Source organism: Suillus subaureus (genome assembly GCF_016647635.1).
Source record: "Suillus subaureus strain MN1 chromosome Unknown BJ212scaffold_37, whole genome shotgun sequence".
Classification (NCBI taxonomy): Eukaryota; Fungi; Basidiomycota; class Agaricomycetes; order Boletales; family Suillaceae; genus Suillus; species Suillus subaureus.
Window position 1 is genome coordinate 106,401 of NW_024538593.1, and position 21,972 is coordinate 128,372.

The window sequence follows — 21,972 nt, forward strand, 5'->3', positions numbered from 1 at the left end:
GAGAACATTGAGGTTCTATACCTATCTCATCTATGCTATCGGTGGAGACTTCGTCCTTTTGATCGGCGGCTAGTCGAGACAGTCAACAAAGCGACCCAACACCACTCAGCGTTTGTTGTTTCCGAAAATATCGTGTGGGGCCCCAGCTTATCTCCTGTGAATGTCCGGCTATTGTTTTCAAAATCGCATTGGCCACGATGGGGGCAGTTCATATCCTCCATTAAGCTCGCTACGCCTGCTATCGGCTAAAAGAATAGCTTTGAGTGGCTATATGACTGCCATTTTTGTTTTGCGTGTGTTCAGATGGGACTCCTTCTCAGGGACTTTGCGGTATTTGACGTATAAAAGATGTGATACCAGGTAGAACCATCATCATTTTCTTACCTCTCCACTTGAAACTAACATGGGTCACCCGGAAGAAGTCGATGTCATCATTGCTGGGTAAGTGCATGCTCAACCAGTGCTCTGGAATTATACTGAAAAGTTATCATAGTGGAGGTCCCGCAGGTGCAGTAGACATGTAGGACATGTGCCATCTTGCAACTAACTTGGGCACTTTCTACAAAGGATGTGTCGTCGCCGGACGGCTTGCGTATGCGGACCCTACCCTTAGGGTTATGCTCATCGAAGGTATGTCTACTGGAAGCATTTCTTTACTGACGGCTCAACATGAGCTACAGGCGGTGCCAACAACCGTGATGATCCCTGGGTTTATAGGTAGGCTCTTCGCCAAATAATCAAAATTGCCCTGACTTTTAATAGACCTGGCATATACGTGAAGAACATGCAACGTGACGGAATGTTGGTCTTTACTATATGCTAGTGTTTTGTCCTGCTGACTTCCCGTCAGCAACGACAAGGCCACATTTTACACTGATACTCAACCTTCCCCATACCTGAGAGGGAGGCAGAGCATTGTACCGTACGTTGGTTACCATCATCATCTGAATGATCGCTAACCATTATTTCCAGATGCGCTAACATCCTTGGTACCCATTTTCCACCCCTGTATGCCTATATGTCTCACGAAGCTTCTTGGACTTGAACAGGGGGTGGTAGTAGGTAAGCTACGCGATCCGCTGACCTATCACTGGAACTAATTATATCTCCGACAGCATCAACTTCCAAATGTACACAAGAGTGAGGACGAAAATTAACCAAAAGTTCATGCGCTAAAATTAGTTTGACAGGCATCTGCATCTGACTGGGGTTTGTCGAAATGGTCTTGCCAAGATGAAATCACGAACAACTAAATAAACTCAATAGATGACTTCAAGGCCGAAGGTTGGACAGCCAAGGGTTTGTGTGATCACACCAATCGTTATCATCCATGCATTGATGGTTTTTGTAGACCTTCTTCCTCTCATGAAACGGGTTCGTGTCCTGCACCAGAGAAGAGCAAGCAGTACCAATAACAGCTCTTATGTAGCTCGAAAATTACCAGAAACCGGTTAACAACGATACTCACGGATATGATGGTCCAATCGCCATCAGCAACGGTGGGCAGGTCACTCCCCTTGCTCAGGACTTTTTGAGAGCTGCACATACTATCGATGTTCCCTTTAGCGGTAAGACCTGAGGCTCTAGCATGAGGAAACAGACTGATTGGTAATTTATACAGACGACATCCAGGGTATGGATGACTGGCTTGCATCTCTACCTGCTGATCATTAAATACAGATCTTACCACTGCTCACGGTTCTGAGATCTGGGCCAAATACATTAATCGTCACACTGGTCGCCGCAGTGATGCTGCCACTGGTGAGTATACTTCTGGCCATTTGGTTTTTTTAGCTAACGCAATCCAGCATACGTCCACGGCGTCATGGACACTCAGAGTAACCTATACTTGCGCACGAATGCCCGTGTATCTCGCGTAATATTTGAGGGTACCAAGGCTGTTGGTGTCGCATACGTCCCATCCAGAAATCGTGCGAATAACGCTACGGTTCAGGAGACCATTGTAAGCTTCACTCTCATCCATGCTGATGTATGTCTAACAAGAACCACAGGTCCGGGCTCGTAAGATGGTTGTCTTGAGCAGTGGAACCTTGGGCACTCCGCAGGTAGGATGTTATGTACAAGTGTTTTTCATTTGGTAACCTAATATCTTTGTGTAGATTTTGGAGCGATCTGGCGTCGGGTCAGCAAGTCTGCTCAAACAACTCGATGTCAAGGTTATCAGCGACCTTCCGGGCGTGGGGTGCGTGCACAACGAACCCCTCGTGAAGATAGTGCTAACATTGACACAGCGAGGAATACCAAGATCACTACACAACTCTGTCTAGTAAGTCTACAAAGCACTCGATCTAGGTGCACTGCTGAAGTTGTGGTCTTAGTTTACCGTGTCTCTAACGAGTCGACAACCTTGGACGATTTCCTGCGTGGTGATGAACAGGCTCAGAAGGAGGTAAGCCTGATGATAATGTAGACGCTTGTGCAGGCACTCAAGGAATTAGATGTTCGCCGAGTGGGAGGTGAGCCCAGAGAAGGCACGCCTGTCGTCGAATGCCATCGATGCCGGCTTCAAGGTCAGCTTTCAAAGTGATTGTTAGACTTAAGTTGTCTGGGTTCAAACACATCAGCAGATTCGTCCTACTCAAGAGGAGCTGAAAGAAATGGGTCCAGAGTTCAACGCTTTTTGGGACAAATACTTCAAAGACAAGCCTGACAAGCCGGTCATGTAGGTATTTAAAGCTTGTCCCAATTTTTGGCTCAACTGTTCTCGTAGGTTTGGATCCATCGTCTCAGCAGGTAAGATTAGTGAGATGACATTCACAACGATCTAACAACTAACACGCATGTTAGCTTATGCGGATCATTCCCTCCTTCCTCCTGGCAAGTACATGACGATGTTCCAGTACCTCGAATACCCTGCTAGCCGTGGAAAGGTTAGCCGACGTCGGTCTCCAATCTAGTGTTGAACTCATGTTGCGCGGCCAGATTCATGTTACTTCTCCCAGTCCTTACGTCGAGCCCTTCTTTGACAGTGGTTTCATGAACAACAGAGCTGACTTTGCCCCAATCCGCTGGAGCTACAAGAAGACTCGCGAGGTTGCGAGACGCATGGATGGTCGGCGAAGCCCACTTTCGAACATTTTCATCTCGTGAACTCATCTCGCCTTTCTTTTAGCCTTCCGTGGCGAGCTTACTTCTCACCACCCACACTTCCACCCTGCTTCGCCAGCTGCTGCTCGTGACATCGACATCAAGACAGCTAAGCAAATGATGCCAAACGGCTTCACTGTTGGAATCCACATGGGTTCGTGACTGACCTTCTCCTTGCACTGGAGCTTTGTTGAATGACTCGCCATACTTAGGTACCTGGCACAAGCCTGGCGAACCATACGACGCAAGTAAGGTGCATGATGAGATCAAGTACACCAAGGAGGACGACGAGGCCATCGACAATTGGATCGCAGGTAAGAAACTCCGAGAGACTCTGTGTGATATCGTCTCTGAGCTCCAAAAACTGTGCAGATCACGTTGAGACTACCTGGCACAGTTTAGGTGAGTACCACCGAGAATGACTTGTGACGAAATGATACTAAACTCTCAAATAGGAACCTGCGGTACGGTAGTCTCTCAATAAATAATTGAAAAAGACCACTCAATCGGCTCTTAGCTATGAAGCCTCGTTCAGAGGGAGGTGTTGTTGATCATCGCCTCAATGTCTATGGTACCCAGAACTTGAAGTGTGTCGACTTGAGTATCTGTCCTGTAAGCGACCATGAAATATCCAAGTGGCTCTTTCTTACCCTATCATGTAGGACAATTTGGGCACGAACACCTACTCGTCTGCGCTCCTGGTTGGCGAGAAGGGAGCAGATCTTATTTGTGAGGACCTCGGTTAGTGAATCGCTATCTTTTTAAGGATTGTCATCGCTGAAAGAATTGTGCATTAGGCATCAAGGTCAGGACGCCTCACGCTCCTGTTCCCCATGCGCCTATCCCACTAGGTCGCCCTGCAACTCAGCTTGTCCGTTGAAGTAGTCGGGTTGTCTTAATTGAGAAATTGCCAGGTCTCGACACCCCGAAATTTGTGTACATTATACATGGTATATTGATATATGACCATGATACCAATGCAAGTTATTCAGTTGTTTCTTGAAAGGAAAACATTCACTCGATCGAGGCTTGTACTGGTTAGTGCTCAATGATCGGCTAGTTGTGACTGGGGCGCAATAGCAGAGTAAGGTTTACAATTGGTGGGATAATTCATTTCCGTCCTCGAGATCTGGGATATGTTGGTCAACTATATGCGGGAACCATAGACATCTTGTGGCTCAACGCCAGCTTGGCCCTTGCGAGCATTGGCCTGACCCCACCTTGAAAAGATAAGTGAGTAGGTTGTAATGAGATCAGCTGAAAATATACTTTTTGATGCGGATGCTTTCAATCTGGATGAAACCTGTGGTGTCTGTTGGCTCAAACCCACCGAGTTCGTCCATGGAAGATTGGTGTTCATCATAAAGACCCTGAAAGGTAGGTAAGAAAGGGTGAGAGTCATGAATCAAATTCGTTACCTCATCGGAGTAGCGGCCGATAACAACGACGTTACCCTTGTAGAGCTTCAAGCGTACTGTTCCATTGACGGTGCGCTGGCTCGCGGGGATGGCGCTGGTTACGAACTCGCGCTCAGGGGTGAAGAAATGGCCATTGTAAAGAATACGGGCCAGTTCGATGGTAACGAACTGATCACGAAGAGCACGAACATTGCGGTCAAGCGTGAGACCTTCAATGTCCATATGCGCGACACGTAAAATAGTCGCTGCGGGCGACTCATAACAACCACGAGACTTGACGCCGATAAATCGGTTTTCGACGATATCGATACGGCCTACACCATGCTTCCTCGCGACAGCATTAAGGGCGAGGAAGATGTCGACGGGATCAGTGAGAGGGGTCTGGTTAGCAACTACAACCTTCACGGGAAGACCAGCCTTGAACTCGATCGACAACTGTTCAGGTTCCGCTGGTGCATCTTGCAGGGACGTGGTGAGTTTCCACATGTCGTCGGGAGGTGTAGTGTTCGGATCCTCGAGGATTCCTGCCTCATAGGAGATATGGAAGAGGTTTCTCATCGGTTGACCATGGTTTTGCAGCAGTCTGTTGCACCGGAATTCCCTTCTCCGCCGCGTATGCAAGTAGTGCTTGTCGACCAGGGAAACGGTTATAAAACTCTGGATGTTATGGATTAACAAAAAGGCTTTGTAAGTCCGGGAAATTGGATCACCAGGAAGCCTCCAAGGAGCGATGACCTTGATGTCGGGCTTAAGACCATAGAAGGCAAGTTCAAAGCGAACCTGATCATTCCCTTTACCTGTGCAGCCGTGCGATACATAGCTGTCAGAAGATCGCTGAGCTCAGGTGAGCGGAAGATGAAGGCGAGGCTCACTCGCAACCCTCTTTGTCTGCAACGGATATCATCCCGCGAGCAATAACGGGACGGGCGAGAGAAGTTCCAAGTAGATATACATTCTGCGGTGCCGATCAGCTCGTAATAACTGTCAGAGGACGGCACTTACTTCGTAGATGCAGTTTGCTTGTACAGCAGGGTAGATTAACTGCGTCACAAATTCACGCTTCAGGTCCTGCGAGTTTGTGAGCGATAAACACGGCAAGGTCAACGCTAGAGAATTTCAAACCTCCACGAAGAATTTCTTTGCACCAACACTGAGTGCCTTCTTTCTAGCTGCTTCGAAATCCTGTACAAAAAATCAGTTAGTACCAAAAGCGTATAACAGAAGATATCGGTACCTCCTCCTGACCGACATCAGCCATGAAGGCATAAACCTCATAGCCCTCCTCGATCAGCCATGCCAAGATGCATGAAGTGTCTGCAGATCTTGATATTTAACGATAATCTCCCCCACGCAGATCAACTTACCAAGACCGCCAGAGTATGCTAGCAAAACACGGCCTTGTGCAGGGGGTGACATTATTGTTGCAAATAGAGGGCACACGGGGGAGTCAAAGGTCAATCTGTCTAATTTAAAAAGTAGGCCGAGCAGGATTCTGGAAGCCGAACACGGTGACCAGTTAAGTAACTGCGAAAGTTACCAAATTTAGACAAGTACATTCCCGAACTTTGTTGGTCATGACTCATGAGTCATGATGGCGTCGAACATCAAACGATCAGGGGTTTGCCTTAAGTGCGCATTGTGTTGGTGCATTGGTGCACGTGTTTCTGCGACGCATGTGTCAGAGTTATGATATTTGGCGTACAAGCAACCATATATATGTTCTATTTCCCGCCGTACTTAGGATACTGATACCAGTGTCTAGGTTATAAAACATTGCAACAAATGTTAGCAGGGTGGGCTAGTGCCGCGGGTGAGTTCTGCGAATGGATACGCTATATAGCGATCAAGACAAACACCGTTCCAACGATGCAACCATTCATCATTCCCAAGCCAAGAAGCGCAGCTTAAATGATGACCACCTAGCAAGCATGTATGCCCTGGGCCAAGGGATATTTGATTCTATCTCGACAATGCAGAAGGTGCAGGTGTCGGGGATTGTACCATGGATACTCGTGGATCAGGACGTAGCTCTCCTCTACACCGACATCCACAACCAGAGCCGCACACATTTGACATAGCATCTCGCCAGCATCCCAAGTGAGTGACTGTGGAGGCAGTTTCCACAGCTGCGTGAGAGGCCTGAACGCCTAGCGTGAGTCAACATCATCAGCGAGTGTCACGTTGCCATACCTTTCACAGGTAAACGACAGAAAGAGCACCGCGGTTTAAGAGTCCTTAGTACACAACATGAACATGTTTCTATGTGGGGGTCAAGAGTGCGATTGCATTTCCCACAGGCATGTTGCACATCTACTGAAAGTTGTCAGGTGGCAAACGAATTTTCCATTTTGCTACGTACCGAAGATAGCCTCTCGATTATTGGCATGAAATGTGGTTATTTTGGCACTCTTCAGTAGTTCAAGTCGCTTGTTCAGGAGCTGCCATCTAAAAAGCATCTCCGCATATGCAAGAACATGGCACTTGTACTGGGCAAGGATCTGTTGATCATATGCGGCTGGCCTAAATGATCATGATAAGTGAAGATCCACTCATTACGCAAAAACAAATACCATACTTTTCTTCAATAGGTTCTTCTTTTATGACCAACCTCTTTTCATGGATTACTTCCTTTGGGCTGATAACCTGCGAAAAAGTGGGTCGACGCCTATGTATCGCCGGTGAAAGGGGTACAACAGGCGCAAGGGTTGACAAGACAGGTGTATCTGACCACGATTTTGAAACTGGTGACATCAACGTCGATACTTTGCCTCGTCTTGGTGTGTCCAGATTTGGTAGCCTCAGTACCACAGAACCTGCACTTTCGCTCCCAGGCAACGGTAAAGGCGTAGGCATTGGGGTCCTCGTCGGGAGTTGAAGGGTATCAATCGATAGAGGCGTCGAGATACTTTCCTGCACGCCGGACATAAACTGTCGCATGCTGCCAGTATTAAACAGGCTTGACCACGACCCGCGGGAGGAGCTAGATAACGAGAGTGACGAAGCCATAAGGGGCGGAGCTGTTGGAGATGTCGATGAGAACCGCGGCCAACCGGGAGAGAGAGCTGCCGCACGCGGGCCTTTCCTCCGCACAAACGAGAAGTAATCTTCTTCAGGGGTTGGTGAAATTGATGACGGGTCACTTGCAGATGGTGTATTTGGCACTGTGATATTATCAGAGAATGCTTCGATGAACGAATAAAAAAAACTTGCCAGTATCAGGAAGCGAGGCGAAGGCTCTGAGTAGAATTATACCAAGCATTGCAAGCATCTGCACGTCATGGCTTGCACAGTACTCCTTATACCTGTGGGAACCCAAGTTAACGCTTGAAATACTGCGTAGGACAAGAACATACAACGAATCAACAACTTTCCGCGCAATTTTGCTTGGACCTGCACCCTTGGTCACTGATGCGGGGAATAAGCCTCTTAGTGTCCTCCATACTCGTTCATGATTCCATTGCCCATGTTCATGCGCAATTTTTGCGTTTGCTTCGCATATAGCACTTACACTCTCGCCGTCGTGCCCAAACACATATGCCTCTGCGACTTTCCGTTGAGCAAATGTGGTATCCGTTGGACCTTCGATGAACACCGTGCTTCTTCGTGTGAGGACCGGCACCTTGGCATAATTCGGGTTAGCTGTTGGAAGGGAACTGGCTGAAGTGGCCATCGATTCGCGTCGCTTGTGGTGGTGATGGTGTGAAAAGGTAAGGAGGTTAGTCATCATGCGCATGGTCGTGTCGTTATCGCCAGACGACTGTGGAAGGGAGTCCAGCAACCTGTCACGATCAATCGCAGCCATATCAAGCCGTCGGACTGCATCAGAGAGCAATGCGGGAGATTGGAACAACCTCTGAGCAGAAGGAGACGAGCGTGATGCTGGAGTCGTGGCTGGAGAAGCCGACATCTCGTTCATGGGATTGCGCACTATCCGGGGTGGTGCACGGAAGAAACACACCAATTCTCCTGATCTGATCTTTAACGTACGCTGAAGATGACCTAGCAAAGTACCAACCGTTCGGCCCAAAGACACCTTGTGAGGTCCTCGGTTCTGCGAGATTCTTGTTGTTCCTCAACAACGAAACCGTAAAATCCCTTGACTTTCTTCCTCCTTCTCCTTTCCGTGCATTATCCTCCTCGTCCTCCTCGTTGGATGACTCCGAGTCAATTCCTCTCGGGATGCCAACTCTCTCGTCTTCATCCCCGAAAAGTAAGAATCTCAGACAGGCTTCAAGACATGGTCTTCTTCTGTCTCGAATACCTCTCAACCGTCTCAACATAAATGCGCGACTTTGCATCGAAACTAAGGGGTTTCGCTCAAGATCAATATCAGGTACGCCAGATTGAGGATATGTCTTAGGAAATCGGAAGGAAATGCGTATGAACACGCTGACAGAAGATGACTCGCCCCAGGGCCCATGTAGTCCAAGGGTACATGTACGTCGCTTGGTAAGGTCATGCTACGAATATTGAGTGGGTCAACGTATGCGCTCAGAGAGATGAAAGAGACCTTTTCAAGTTTTATTTTGGACGTCTGCAGCTTCGTCAAAGCAGAAGTAATTCTACGCACCGAGATCAGTAACAGCAAGGAGAGTCCATAGGTTTACTTACTCATCTTGCAAGCTCTGCGTTCCATCTCCATCCATGATACGACTGCCACTCCGTTTCCTCTTCTGACCCGGTGTAACACTCTCGTCGCGCTTCACTCTTCGCTCTCCTGAACCTACTCTACTTTCTGGTCTGGAAGCGCTGTCCTCGCGCCGTTCGCCGACCTTGATACTCGCAAGCCACTGTAACGCATCCATTCTCGCAGATCTGCCACCAAGCGCATGACCACGCGTCATTGTCATCGTTGCGGGTGTCCCAGGAATATGTTGAATGTGCGGCCTTAGTGTAGTGCCGGGAATACTGAGCGACGCTGATCCAGGAGCGTCCAGAAGCAGTGCACCGCGGCCCCGTGCTGCAGATCCATGGTGTGGTTGGAGGACGGGATTATGATCTTTGGCTCTGCTCGCCAGAACACTGGCGCTAGTAACTGTGGTCGTTGGTACTCGAGAAGGAAGCGTACTCGCTCTCACTTCAGCCAGGAATCCACGATGCCCGACGGGTGCTATTAGAAGTGACGGGTGCGCATCAATTGCTGTTGGCGGGTGACGGAAAGACTTGTCCGTGATGAAATGTGAACGTTGCAAATGAGGCTGCGAAGGCGCTTGAGTAGTAGCCGTATGGCCGACTTTCTGTGAAATAGAAAATGTTATGCACCGAACACACTGGCACATGGCAGATAATTGGGCACCTCCATAATTTCGGCATCAACTGGCCAAAATCTGAGAGTTCTGTCCTTGGACCATGTAATAAGGTGGTAATCTTCTCCCTCTGTTGACACCGAATTACACGATGATTGACATCTGAAGTGTGCGCGCTCACCTAGTCCTCCCTTCCTCCACACAAATTCTTTCACTACATCTGCATGTCCCTCGAACACCTCTACTGGTGTTCCAATCTCACTCCCCTCTAGTGTGTACATTTCAAGGGTCGTATCCCCGCGTTGTGGCAAGCTCAACACGCCGTGTCCGAAAGGAAGGTTTCGTGCGCGCCAGACGGGATACCGCGTTGAAATTTTTGAGCGTGGTTCAATTTCGGCTTGCGAGGACTGATTGAAGGAGAAGAAGGAGCATCATACGCGTCCCACACTTTGATCGTTTTGTCAAGAGAGCAAGTTACGAGGTCGTGCATCCGCTCATGCGCCCAGTCTATACCATAAATCTTCGCAGTATGCGCCTTTATTCGTGCAGTAGGAAGTGAACCTTTCTATCAAATTGATTAGTAAATGACTCCAGGGGCGATAGACCCCAGAAGACAGTATAGCGAAGGCGACATACCCGGCGATCCCATATTAGAACTTCATTCATATGTGAGGAGGCCAAAACATTGGGATCCTGTCGGTTCCATTTCACCTGCGTACCTCCCGCTGCGCAAAACATCACATTTCAACACGCGAGTACAGTCTCGACAACACTTACCATTGAACGCGCAGAGTCCTATAATAATTCAGACTACATTTGATGAGGATATTCAAAAAATGCACCTAGCACAGGTTTCCTCGGCTCCCTTAGATCCCAAGACCACACCCAAGCATCAATGCCGACACTAGCTACGATGTCAGGCTCCTTGGTATGCCAGTTGATGTCGGTGATGGCACGATAATGAGAGTGAAGTATATGTTCGATGGACGTCTTTCCGACCATCATAAGGTTCCATATAAGGCTTCAAGTTTTCTGCCAGTCAGAGGCTCCAGTCAAACAATATATAGAGCTCACAGTTTCTCGGATGAGGTAGATACAATGTACTCTGCGCGAGCACGGTGCGGGTTCCATTGCACGTCCGCGACATCCCACGTCCCGCCTTGAGGAAGGAAACGTGGCACCTCGAGGGGTGCCTCGAGGTCAATGATAAACAAACCCCGGCGACTTCGCACTATTGAGAATCATTCGGCACAACATATGCTGACTCACGCTGCAAGGACGATGTCTCTACTCGCAGGACTGATACTCATCTGTATACTTTGGTCAAGAGACTGCCTTTTTGATGACACGAAGGATACGCACATTTCCGACTGCATCCCCGACAAGCTCCTTCATGTCTATCTGAAGATTTCTCCGAAAGTTGCCACCATCTTCAGGCGAAGAAGATGGATGCGCTGTCTGTGTTGTGCCAAATGATGGTACATCGCGATAGGAACCAAGCCCAGAGGACATTTCTTGAGTATGATCATAAAGTGGAGGAGCCCATGACGGGCGGCGTGCTGTTAGTAAAGATAAGGAAGAGGGAACGGGTCCGGCGTCTCTGTCCGGTGTAGCACTTTCGTTTGCAATACGAATCCGTGTTGACTGCGAAGGTCCTGTATGTGCAGGTTGTGACTTGGACGATGAGCGCGACATCGATCGCGGAGCAATTGCAGTAAGTGCCTCCAATATAACGCCATGTCACGTGGATCACTCAAAAATGCAGACCAAGTTCAGACAAAACAGTTTATAGTCAATGTAATAAGATACTGCTATGACGAGATGAGTGGTGGTTAATAATTATGCAAAGCAGTGATAAATGTGTAGTGTGTTAGTGCACGGTATCCAATCAACATGACTATAAATACGCCCTGGAGGACCTGCGTGCCATCTGCATAGAAGAATATCAATACGAGTAGCACGTGAAGGAGACAAGACCCACTCGACGACCTTCCACCCTCCTGTAACCTCGTCCGATAGCTCCTCGCGAACGCGCGTTATCACTGCGGCATATACGCACTGTTCCACTCGATTTTCAGCGCCGACGACGATTTCACGCGTGGCAGCATTGCGGAAGAGGAGAACCTCTTGTGTCGAGAATGTCACAACAAAGACAGGGATAGAGGAGTCGAGAATCTTTCCATCAGAGACCTGGAAATATTCAGCATGTCATGTCTGCATGATATAGATGGACAGGAAATAATCTAAATGAAATACTTACATCTACCGATCGGATATCAAGCACTTTGCTATCACTCACGAGGCCCTGTCGGAGATATTGTTCCATGGTTGCCCAAAGAACATTGTAGGTCTAAAAAGAGGTTGTTTAACCTTCGAAATACGATTCTAATCGCATACACTCACCGCCTCACTGCACCACCTAACAAGCGACTCCCTATCTGCACTCAAGTACGCATCTACGACTTCAGGAATAATGTATTCTCTCAGCTCCTTTTCGAACGCCTCCCTCGAAAAGTTCGGATCCAATGCGCGGATCATCCGTGTCACTTGTGCAGTTTCGTTCTCCTCGAACCAGGACCCAATCGTACTAGTCACAGCACGAAGTGGTGTAACGAGGGGAGACTCCGACTCTTCATACGCAGCATGTAGCGAAGATAAACGTTGCATCATAGGATTCGTGGATTTGAAGTTCTCCCAGGCTTCAGCACGAGGTGAGGTTTTAACAGAAACCAGTGCTTGGCCTGCTCTGTAGACGTTATGCTTGTTATTAACAGCACACATATTTCACTTCCAAACAACGCACTCCAGGTTCTCCTCCATTATTCGACGTCCACTTAGGCCCGCCTTTTCAAGACGTTTTTGCCTGCGTCGTCTCCGAGCTTCCTTGTCTTCGAACCCAGCGTGCTTTGCAGACCCAGAGTCATCCAGGGCATCGACGAGAGTCTCTGCAAGAGTTTTGTAAGCAGCCGTCTGACGGATGGGCTCGGTTGTAGTGGCAATGGTACTAGAGAGGGACGTTGTTGCTCGCGAAATCTGCCGAAATTTAGTTCGTGACATCAAATAGTTAGAAGTAAACCACACGCACTGCGCGCATAATTTCGCTCTCTTCCATCGTCTTCAAAGCCTCTGATACCGCATCTCCGACCTTGACACCCGTCTTCTTCAACTCCTCTGCTGCTGCCCTCAAACGAGGGTTCTCTTTTATGCTGGATGTCAACTATATGCGGAATCGGATGTGAGATTTGACCCGGATATGAGAGGAATTAAAAGTACAGACTCTTGCACGCTCATACACTTCCCTCGCCCGTTTCATGGCCTCCGAATCCTGAAGCTTGTCAACGTCACCCTGAAGCTGTTTGACGTTTTCTTGGAGCTCCCTGTTCTTCCGGAGTTCATCACGAAGGACATCGACAAATGTTTGAAAGGGTGATTTCGGGAGCTCATCATGTCTTCGTGATGAGGAATGAAAGGAACGAGATGTGGAAATGCTTGCGGGTCGCGACAGAGGATGACTGACTGCAGCATAACGAGGCGGCGAGGAGGACGCTACAGCTAATCTATGCGCAAGCAACGAGCGCGCACGCTGACCTGCAACGAAGCTACGGAGATGACGGGGGAGCATCACTTTCAGCGACTAAAGAACTCTCAGGACAGTCTCAAAGAAATTGTTAAAAATCACGTGGTCACGTGATGACATATTCACTACAGCCAACTTTAATTTCAAATTTAGCGGCATGGACGGCCGACCGCAACGACTACTTACAACCGCGGGGCGATTAATCATTACAGGGATTTCTTCCAGGCATTTAGGGATCATGGGTGAGAGATTAGCATCATATTTTATCTACGAGGCTTTCATGCTGAATACTTCCAGCTGGAGCAGACGCGAGCCTCGATTGCAACTTGAAAGTTGACCGACCTACACCTATACGAGCCTCACCGAAGGGACTGATGCATTGGCTGATATGTCACAACTCCGTAACTACTAGTAGAACCGTCCCTTAACAGTTACGCCAAAAGGCAGTGATAATCAAAGCTCACGCTTGATTATCGCGGACAGTATTTATGCTGATTATGAGAACAGCCAACAGGCTTACAAAATTCTCCAGTACGCTCGACAGCTATATGTCAATTGGGAACATGTGTAAAGATGCCATACCAGCGTCTGGTAACCTGTTATCACTCAGACCTTTCTAGGTTCCTTCGAACGATTTCGAGCCCTGAACGAAAAAAGGCCGGACACCCTCATGTCATTCATAATGAAAAGACCCCAGACTCTGCGCAACATCTTCGCTTCAAGTTGATGTTGCAGCCATCACCGAGCAGTATACAATCCTCAACCGTATATCCCCACTGCCCGCATGCCGGCTCCCTCCTCCGTTGAATCGCTGTCTTTTCTTCGTGAATGTCTCTCCTTCGTTACTTGACATGGCGCCTTCCGTTGCTGACGTGGCAGATAAACTTCGTTAGGATATTGTATTATTTGTATCCTAGCATGTAGCATATCAATGAATACCCATATGATGGATGGTCTTATACAAGTGCGCGCGTCCGACCTTGAGTTCTGGAGCGGGACACGAGAGCGGCGAAAGTTACGGAAAAATGAGGTCTCGTGCGATGAAGTAATATTCGATAAAGTGGGAGCTTTACTTGTGAGTTAGAAGAAGGGGGGTCCTCTGGACAAGTAAAAAGACGAGTAATGAAGAGCACACAGCCGCGAAGCCTGCTCATGACCGTAGAATGGGTCAGAGTGCCTTGTTGTAGGTTGAGTAGACTGAGGTTTGGTGACACCTAGGCTACCACCATTCACGCAGTGCACCACCGAGAGTACTGAACTATGAGACGGGAATATCGGTGGGGTGGAGTAGAGCGAGTGAGTCGTCAAACTTGCTAGTCATGAGGGCAGTGATATGATTGTGTATAGTATACCGCAGCCACAGACACGGCTCCGGTACTCCTCTAATAGGTCAAGGGGCATTAACAAGCGTCCAAGATGGCACTGGCCCGGGCGTGGCCGCGTGAATGGTATGTTTATCCGGGGCGATGTTGAACAGAGTCTGGGGTCTTTTCATTGTGAATGACGTGAGGGTGTCTGGCCTGTTTTCGCTCAGGGCTCGAAGTCGTTCGAAGGAACCTAGAAAGGTCTGAATGATGACAGGTTACCATGAACTCGTACCATACCTTTGAAACACAAGTCATTACTAGAAATGAAGTTTCCTTCACAATCCCGTATGAGACAGCGCCCATCTTGAAACGCCTCGCAAGGCTGCCGTGAGGTTGAAAGAGTCTAGTACGTTATAAGGCTTTACGAGCCGATGTATGCACACATTGCATGATGTGACGCTCAAGTCTCGGAAGGCAACATGTGGCCGTGGCTCCGGACCTTGCTAGATTTGGGCACTTTGCTGATCAGCGAAGCAAACTAGTCAGTGGCGGCTCGCTGAGCGGCCATTTCCGCACAAGCTTGGCACCAAGTTTCCCTTTTCTTTTCATTTACCTTTCAACGACTTTGCGATAACGCGAGGCTCCAGCACTACCTAATGGGTACTTGGGTAGAGTTCAGTTGCTCCGGCTAACCAAGATCTGAAATGAATTCTGCAGGTCGAGTCATATCAGTTCATTTTCATTCGACCTCATATTATCACTCGCCGTGGCCCGAATGTGCCGTCTTCCTACGACAATCATACTATTAGTTACTACTCCTTCGGCCAGATCAATGAGTGGTAACCGATAGTATGACGGGCTTGTTCACTGTCAAGTTTCCGAGTCTGCACCACTCTTTCGCCACACATCTATTTTGCCATAATGTCGGGTTTCATCTGCTATTTGTGTTCAAGTTGGACATCGTCAGTAGTAGTTCGTCCCTTTGATGAAGTGTCAAGCCAAGGCCCTAGGCTGACAGCAGAACCACTACAGGAACTCGCAGGGATGTCTCGTGGGAGACGTGTGTCATTGGCGCTGACGTATCTCTTTCAATCCAAGTATGTATAGTCGTGTCCATTGCATGTTGTGCCCACAGGAAATACACGGATCGGGAAAGTTCTTTGTGAGACTTGACCTAACCTTTCATTCATCCATTCTTGCGAGTGAAACCCGTCATGATAGGATGTGGGCACTTGATTGTTTGTCCCAGGGTATTAACATGATTGTGGAGGCAATTTACTTTCTAGGCTCAGATAGGATGTTTCGAAGATATTAAAGCTGATTATGAGGTGTGGATCTTTATCATCACTCGAGATGTTTCCCTCTCCCATGATCTTTTTTTCTGCCATCATATGCCTCTTTCTAGTCGTTCACCGAGTTCGACGAAAAAGTTCATCCAATATCTCCTTTCCCCCTGGCCCCAAGGGCTTGCCGATGCTAGGTAACCTGCTCGACCTCAACGACAGTCAGCTATGGGTTAGCTTCAGTCAGTGGGCATCGACACACGGTAGAGTCCATCGATTTTCCAAGGAACAAACCTCCTTACTTTTTCTAAGGGAATGTCATGTACTGTAAGCTGTTCGGACAGCAAATTGTTGTTCTACAATCGCATGAAGTTGCCAAAGCACTGTTGGAGCGTCGCTCTAGTATTTATTCTGACAGGCCACCAATCTCTACCACAGAGGCGTAAGAGAATCAACATCCAACATGCTATATATACATCTGACAATCTCATAGAATCGGATCTGGGTTTAACAGTGCCCAGCTAAGGTATTCTGATGAATGGAGAATGCATCGGCGAATTTTCCATCAATCATTCCGACCTGAGGCGGTAAAAGATTACTTACCTATCCAACTTCGCAAAGCTCGTCAGCTGTTGCAGGGCATCATAGAAGCTCCCGAGCGCTACCAGGACCACATCGATCTGTAAGTGATAGTTTGTTCTTCGGCAAGCTTAATGATAAAAACGCGGTAACCCCAGCTTCGCCTCTTCCGTCATCATGTCTGCTGTATACGATTACGAGGCCAAGCCTCATAATGACCCGCTTTTACTTGCCGCTGAAAAGGCGATCAAGGTCTTTTTGGAGGTGGCAAACCCCCAGACTGCAGTCATCCTGGAGGCATTTCCGTTTCGTAAGTTTTTACCAGTCTCCGTCTCCAGAAAGTTGTCTCTGACTTAACATAGTGCTGAAACTGCCTTCTTGGTTTCCTGGAGCGAAGTTTAAAAGACTCGCTATCCAATCACAAAAGAATGCTATCGCCATGGTCAACATCCCGTTCAACTATGCACGAGAACGCGCAGTAAGCATTTATGCCCCGAATAAGAATGAATCCTATCAACATGAGGCGTAGATGACTGCAACTTCGAATCAGTGTATGGTCTCGGAGTCTTTTAAGCGGTTGGACGCATTCGGCAATGCGGGCGAATTCGAGCTTGCGTTGAAGTCGACTTCTGCTACAGCATTCATTGGTATGACCCGGTTTGTTTTCGAGTGACACTACTAACACATGCTCGTATCTAGCTGGAGTTGAAACGGTCAGTCCCACTTATCTACATTGTTGTGTTTCCCACGAACTGACGGATATCCAGACTGCGTCGACGTTGGCTGTCTTTATTCTTGCAATGATGCTCTATCCAGATGTACAGAAACGTGCACAAGAGGAGATTGAGGCAGTTATAGGCACTGACCAACTTCCTACCTTTGAAGACCGGCCTTCGTTGCCATACGTGGATGCAATCTTGCGCGAGACGCTTAGATGGCATCCAGTGTTCCCTCTTGGTGGGTTGATCTCATCTATCGTGTGTCAGGATCTTACATTTCTATGTGACAAATCAGGTTTGCCGCATTACACTTCGGACAGCGACGTGTACAATGGTCATTACATCCCCAAAGGTCTGGTAATTCCTGTGTCGCACCACTTTTGCTGCTTACCATCACGTAGGCGCGCTTGTTATGGCAAATATCGGGTGCGTCGTGGTATTTGCTAGTCTTGAGTTGCGTTAAGGCGACTGCTACAGAGCCATGTCACAAGACGAAGTGAAATACCCGAACCCTGATGAGTTCAAACCAGAGAGGTTTTTTCAAGCCGATGGACAATTGAACGATGACACTGTAGACTTTATTTTCGGCTTCGGGCGCCGAGTATGTGTTGGAAGGTACTTCGCTACTGCTTCGCTGTGGATTTCTATGGTGTCTCTGCTAGCAACTTTCCATTTTATGAGACCATTGGACAACGAAGGCAAAGAAGTAGACCCTGTCTTCCAATGGTCCACTGGACTAAGTTCGTAAGTATCTTGTTCTATACCATCATCCAAGGGAGTACTGTGAGCTAACCGATGACAGACACCCTGTGTCTCTTCCCTGTCGTGTCATTCCCCGACACCCGGAAATGACTGCACACATGCTTGCAGACGTAATCGGCCTCAGCGCATGAAGCGAGCTCGGTCAGCTGTACAATTGTATCTAAATGGAGGATAACATAATTTTTGTACATGTCATGCGCAATAACTTCAAGCTCAATTTGAAATTGATTCTGATTCTGCACATTGACAAGTCAGTTCGTACTACTATACATGCCAGAGATGAGTCGGTTATAAAAATGAGTCCCGTGGTCCGTCGGGTACTAGTAAAGGAGAAAATATATCGACGAAGGCCACTACTATATCAAGGAGGAAATGAAAGGTATAAAATACGCGCCAGAGATAAGTCCGTGATGGATCCAGTTCGTATCATAAAATGTGGAAAATCAACAGATCGAACAAGATGATGGAGAGAATGAGAGGAGAGGAAGAAATGTACGTGCCAAAGATGAGTCTGTGATGAGAGTGAGTCCAATGCGTGTCTCGTTCCAGTCAAAGGAATTACAGATCAAGGAGGTAGCAAATCTGATAGATGTGTACATGACAGTGGCGGTGGCCGTAATAGAATGTCGTCTAGTGGGGAGTGAAGCCCGATTAATCTGTCGTCAAGATTGGGTCGTAGGGGACCTCTGGCGTCAAAGACTCGCGACCTGGTGTAGTATGCGTAGACTGGAAATGGCCTTCGACTTCTTGGGCGGTGAAGCTCCGAGTCGTAGGGGGCCTGACATCGGAGATATGCGTAGCTGTGTGTTAGCGCGGAGGCGGCCTTGAATCACTCGGACCATGGGTGAGCCCAGATCGTAGGGTTCAATGAAAAAGGCCAATACATTTGGCTCCGCATTGCTGTTTTGGATCTAGGCTGTCGGAGCAGAGTAGCTGCGAGAGGAGGCAGCTTGAAGTGTCTGGTGGAATCATCGGGCCTCCAGGACAAGAGAGGAGATGGAATATGATGCATAATGGATCATTGACAATTTCATCACGACGGATATCGACAAATGTAAAGGGGAATTTCGGGAGCTCGGCATGTCTTCGTGGTGATGAGTGAAAGGAACGAGATGCAAAAGTATTTCTAGTCATGACGGCTGAATAACGGGGCAGAGAGGAACATACTACAGCTGATATGTGCGCAAGCAACGAGCGCGTGCACCGTGTACGCCGCTGGCCAATGATTAATGAACTTCAAGGTATCCTGACGCGGAAGGATTCAAAAACTTAGAACTTGAACATAAAACGTGATCACGTGATGATCCGTCGTGCCAAGCATATGTGGCTGCAGCCCGCGAGGGGCCTAGGATCTCCTGCAGGCGATGTTTTCGCTTGGTGTCGACATTTCACTTACTATCAGACTCCTTTACCGTTTTCACAGATCTTCAAGCTTCAGGTCCTACCTCATCGCTATCGTTCCGTTGACATATCCCGTCTATCCGTACCGTAGTTATATCTAACCCGATTTTGTAGTATACCATTCTCTTTAGGGCCTTACTTATCCGAAGGGCTCTACATGAGGCGCCGAAACACTTACAGCAAATATGAGCTACCGTGAACATACTACATCTAGACACCCTAGTGTTTTCTGGACCCCGAATCCTTACTCTATCATTCCAGGAGCATTCCTCCCAACTGTGACATTGCCTTCAAAAGAATAAACAAAATGTTGTCTAATTGTTAGTGGTTTGGTAACGATCAATACGAAGTAAGTAAATGGAAGAGTTAATAACAGTCGAGTCCAGCTACGACTGTGTTCATCGCCTCATAGATCTGACCAAGCGATGAATCTCGGCTACCTTTTGCTCTACATTCATCTAGATAGTGGGTACGTGTTAATGATGAGCAATCCACAACGGGAAAGTAATGTTCCTCACCTTAAGAAATCCAAGCAGCTTCTCAATTTCCCCATGATTCTGAGTGACTTCATCGTCAGCATGCTCGCTTGGAACTGGGGTAGGGGCAGGTGTCAAGACACGCCGAGGGCGATGAGAGAATTGGCGGGTGCGGACGGGTGTTACTAGAGGAGCATATGATACTCTGGATGCCTTCGAGGCAGCTGAGTCATGTTTCCCAAGAGGTGACTGGAAGATGATGAGACACGAGGAAACCTATATCCGCAACCCTACTCACTTGGAGATCTGGTGGAGTGTGGGAAGAGGGAGCGGGTGGGATAATACGGGCGTCATTTGGGGTAATGGTATGGGCTAATGGGATATCCAAAATGAAACTTGCCGAAGTAACGTGGGGGACGATGGGACGAGGCTCGCCGGTCCTCTCGACTTCCTGACGTGGCTTGGAGTCTTGCTCACGATATAACTGCCTTCCTCGCTCCGGGGATAACTCGCCACTAACGCCGTAATCTTCATGGTCCTCGATAGGAACGAAAACTTCATCATCCATCCACTTCCTTGAGCTCGCATTGGAGCAATCGTCCAGGTCTTCGTGACTGCCGCCTATCCAATCGTTGTTAGGTACCCCCAACATAACATGACCTGGGCCCCATTCTATTCCATTCTTCCCGCGAACCCAGCCGCCCGACTGCCACTTCCGCTCATCGTTGCCTTCCCAGCGCTGACGAACTTCTAGGAATTTCGCCCAGGAAGGCACGTAGTCATCGGAAAAACCTTGCCATAGTTCGCACTCGTGCGCATCGATCACATTCAAAAAGTAATCGAGGCACATGCCTTGCCCGTCAGCCACCGTGTAGCGCCAGTAATTGCAGAGATAGTCTTCCTGCGTACACTGTCGGTTCAAGAAGGAAAGGTCAAGCCACGGTTCCTTTGGGTTCGAACTATTGAGGTTTGCAAGAGGCTTCTGAGAGCGTTGCTTTTTGTTTTTCTTACGCATGGTTGAAGAGTGCTTGGACCGAGAAGAGCGCTGAGTCGTCAAAGAGATAGCAGAAGGATGAGATAAGTCATTGGTAGGGTTGGTCGAAAGGTCCTTGGATATCTGAGTAGTAGATTTGGAGATGCGGGAGGTGTGTGGGGTTGGGACGCGATGACGAATTTTCTCTGCGCTGGACGGTTTCCTCTTGGAGAACATGGTAGAGAATAAATTGAGACAAATGTGAGCTCAAGGTGATGGATGATAGGGATGCTTTCAATGGGAGAGAAACTTGGACCTGACATTGGTCCACCTTTTATGGCGAAACATGAGATGTGGACATACACGTAAGGTGGACCTGGTGGATAGTGGATTGAATAGAATGATAGAATGGCTGTGAATATACCTGTGATGGGCTATTGAGTGGAAATTCATTTTCGGATTGAGCGGATGTCTCACTTGTGGATGTCTCACCTGTGGTCACAATTCTAATAGAATTGCTTCCACATGACATCATAGAGCAAACAACTTCTTGAAACATTCATTGACTTTGAAGAGAAATTCGTTCAGGGCACGATATTAATGATTCGAGTGCGTCAGCTCTAGTGGACAAAGTAGTTGACAGACGTCACCTCAGGCTTCAACAAAAAGAGCAAGACCAGCCTCCGCAGACATTTCGGTTTGCATACGTTTTGATCGAGACCAATCGAGATTGCAAACACATTCCCTCAGGCTCAAGCGTCAATATAAATTATGGCCTGTGTCAGTTGAGAAATACCATCGGGCATACCTGATGGTCAATCGACCTATATGCATCGTGTGGCACCTTTAACAGGAGGAACCACCCAGACCACCTCATTATCAATTGCTCTCAGCATTCACCTGTTTCATAGAGAACAAGTCAAGACCCAGGCGCCCACCACTGGATGCACCTACATGTGCATCTTAACTTGAATTCTAACCCGAAGCCTGTAAGATAGAGAGACGACATCAACATATCAAATAGCAACCCAGCTCATCAGAGATGGCATGCGCATCTTCCGTTACTTTGACCAACATCAAGGAGCTGGAAATAATTGTGTCAACAATGGCATAACTTTCCGAC

General features: G+C 48.1%; 8 protein-coding genes across 8 annotated transcripts; 3 read left to right on the forward strand and 5 right to left on the reverse strand.

Annotated features, from left to right (window-relative positions):
* Positions 1-403: 403 nt before the first annotated feature.
* Positions 404-3,988, forward strand: BJ212DRAFT_1484884 (GMC oxidoreductase-domain-containing protein; the record flags this gene model as incomplete). Its single annotated transcript, XM_041340884.1, has 32 exons — positions 404-441; positions 494-507; positions 568-630; positions 681-717; positions 763-801; positions 851-922; positions 973-989; positions 1,050-1,062; positions 1,116-1,140; positions 1,191-1,209; positions 1,267-1,299; positions 1,352-1,374; positions 1,430-1,568; positions 1,622-1,633; positions 1,681-1,761; positions 1,809-1,963; positions 2,013-2,066; positions 2,121-2,203; positions 2,253-2,287; positions 2,340-2,410; positions 2,460-2,531; positions 2,589-2,683; positions 2,732-2,754; positions 2,809-2,891; positions 2,944-3,073; positions 3,134-3,262; positions 3,321-3,422; positions 3,481-3,510; positions 3,564-3,572; positions 3,626-3,720; positions 3,771-3,849; positions 3,906-3,988. 32 exons carry the CDS (start codon positions 404-406, stop codon positions 3,986-3,988), a joined length of 1,953 nt encoding a protein of 650 aa, XP_041188716.1.
* A 267-nt stretch (positions 3,989-4,255) lies between these two features.
* BJ212DRAFT_1382124 (putative argininosuccinate synthase) lies at positions 4,256-6,039 on the reverse strand (the record flags this gene model as incomplete). Its single annotated transcript, XM_041336688.1, has 10 exons — positions 5,891-6,039; positions 5,761-5,840; positions 5,649-5,708; positions 5,529-5,594; positions 5,399-5,481; positions 5,237-5,346; positions 5,119-5,183; positions 4,527-5,054; positions 4,378-4,478; positions 4,256-4,328 (listed from the first exon to the last, which is right to left on the reverse strand). Exons 1-10 carry the CDS (start codon positions 5,940-5,942, stop codon positions 4,256-4,258), a joined length of 1,218 nt encoding a protein of 405 aa, XP_041188717.1. The 5' UTR covers positions 5,943-6,039.
* Positions 6,040-6,266: 227 nt separating this feature from the next.
* Positions 6,267-6,738, forward strand: BJ212DRAFT_1382125 (uncharacterized protein). Its single transcript, XM_041336689.1, has one exon. The coding sequence runs from the start codon at positions 6,350-6,352 to the stop codon at positions 6,602-6,604; it is 255 nt and encodes an 84-aa protein (XP_041188719.1). The 5' UTR covers positions 6,267-6,349; the 3' UTR covers positions 6,605-6,738.
* On the reverse strand, positions 6,267-11,463 carry BJ212DRAFT_1382131 (uncharacterized protein). The gene is made up of 17 exons (XM_041336690.1): positions 11,122-11,463; positions 10,847-11,003; positions 10,615-10,793; positions 10,550-10,567; positions 10,409-10,497; positions 10,221-10,337; positions 9,954-10,179; positions 9,823-9,902; positions 9,138-9,763; positions 9,037-9,088; positions 8,542-8,986; positions 7,880-8,492; positions 7,737-7,828; positions 7,102-7,687; positions 6,886-7,046; positions 6,703-6,836; positions 6,267-6,665 (listed from the first exon to the last, which is right to left on the reverse strand). The coding sequence occupies exons 1-16, from the start codon at positions 11,282-11,284 to the stop codon at positions 6,703-6,705; spliced, it is 3,738 nt and encodes a 1,245-aa protein (XP_041188718.1). The 5' UTR covers positions 11,285-11,463; the 3' UTR covers positions 6,267-6,665.
* Positions 11,464-11,543: 80 nt separating this feature from the next.
* BJ212DRAFT_1382137 (mitochondria import inner membrane translocase TIM44 subunit) lies at positions 11,544-13,426 on the reverse strand. The gene is made up of 7 exons (XM_041336691.1): positions 13,050-13,426; positions 12,858-12,989; positions 12,576-12,805; positions 12,176-12,518; positions 12,033-12,122; positions 11,753-11,962; positions 11,544-11,702 (listed from the first exon to the last, which is right to left on the reverse strand). Exons 1-7 carry the CDS (start codon positions 13,392-13,394, stop codon positions 11,670-11,672), a joined length of 1,383 nt encoding a protein of 460 aa, XP_041188720.1. The 5' UTR covers positions 13,395-13,426; the 3' UTR covers positions 11,544-11,669.
* Positions 13,427-14,040: 614 nt separating this feature from the next.
* Positions 14,041-14,590, reverse strand: BJ212DRAFT_1382145 (uncharacterized protein). Its single transcript, XM_041336692.1, has one exon. The coding sequence runs from the start codon at positions 14,501-14,503 to the stop codon at positions 14,306-14,308; it is 198 nt and encodes a 65-aa protein (XP_041188721.1). The 5' UTR covers positions 14,504-14,590; the 3' UTR covers positions 14,041-14,305.
* Positions 14,591-16,024: 1,434 nt separating this feature from the next.
* On the forward strand, positions 16,025-18,130 carry BJ212DRAFT_1448946 (cytochrome P450; the record flags this gene model as incomplete). Its single annotated transcript, XM_041338616.1, has 11 exons — positions 16,025-16,202; positions 16,252-16,381; positions 16,433-16,621; positions 16,677-16,828; positions 16,881-16,996; positions 17,048-17,179; positions 17,286-17,475; positions 17,533-17,589; positions 17,639-17,663; positions 17,715-17,981; positions 18,040-18,130. The coding sequence occupies 11 exons, from the start codon at positions 16,025-16,027 to the stop codon at positions 18,128-18,130; spliced, it is 1,527 nt and encodes a 508-aa protein (XP_041188722.1).
* Positions 18,131-19,798: 1,668 nt separating this feature from the next.
* BJ212DRAFT_1302909 (uncharacterized protein) lies at positions 19,799-21,086 on the reverse strand (the record flags this gene model as incomplete). Its single annotated transcript, XM_041333340.1, has 3 exons — positions 19,799-19,858; positions 19,919-20,125; positions 20,175-21,086. 3 exons carry the CDS (start codon positions 21,084-21,086, stop codon positions 19,799-19,801), a joined length of 1,179 nt encoding a protein of 392 aa, XP_041188723.1.
* Between the last annotated feature and the right edge of the window lie 886 nt (positions 21,087-21,972).

Coding starts and splice junctions, on each gene's coding strand:
- BJ212DRAFT_1382125 (XM_041336689.1), top strand. CDS start 6,350: ATGGATACGCTATATAGCGATCAAGACAAACACCGTTCCAACGATGCA.
- BJ212DRAFT_1382131 (XM_041336690.1), bottom strand. CDS start 11,284: ATGTCCTCTGGGCTTGGTTCCTATCGCGATGTACCATCATTTGGCACA. Junction 9,903..9,953: donor GTGGAGGAAGGGAGGACTAG/GTGAGCGCGCAC, acceptor CGGTGTCAACAG/AGGGAGAAGATTACCACCTT. Junction 7,688..7,736: donor CGCCTCGCTTCCTGATACTG/GCAAGTTTTTTT, acceptor ATAATATCACAG/TGCCAAATACACCATCTGCA.
- BJ212DRAFT_1382137 (XM_041336691.1), bottom strand. CDS start 13,394: ATGCTCCCCCGTCATCTCCGTAGCTTCGTTGCAGGTCAGCGTGCGCGC. Junction 12,123..12,175: donor TTAGGTGGTGCAGTGAGGCG/GTGAGTGTATGC, acceptor ACCTCTTTTTAG/ACCTACAATGTTCTTTGGGC. Junction 11,703..11,752: donor GAGGGTGGAAGGTCGTCGAG/TGGGTCTTGTCT, acceptor TCTTCTATGCAG/ATGGCACGCAGGTCCTCCAG.
- BJ212DRAFT_1382145 (XM_041336692.1), bottom strand. CDS start 14,503: ATGAGCAGGCTTCGCGGCTGTGTGCTCTTCATTACTCGTCTTTTTACT.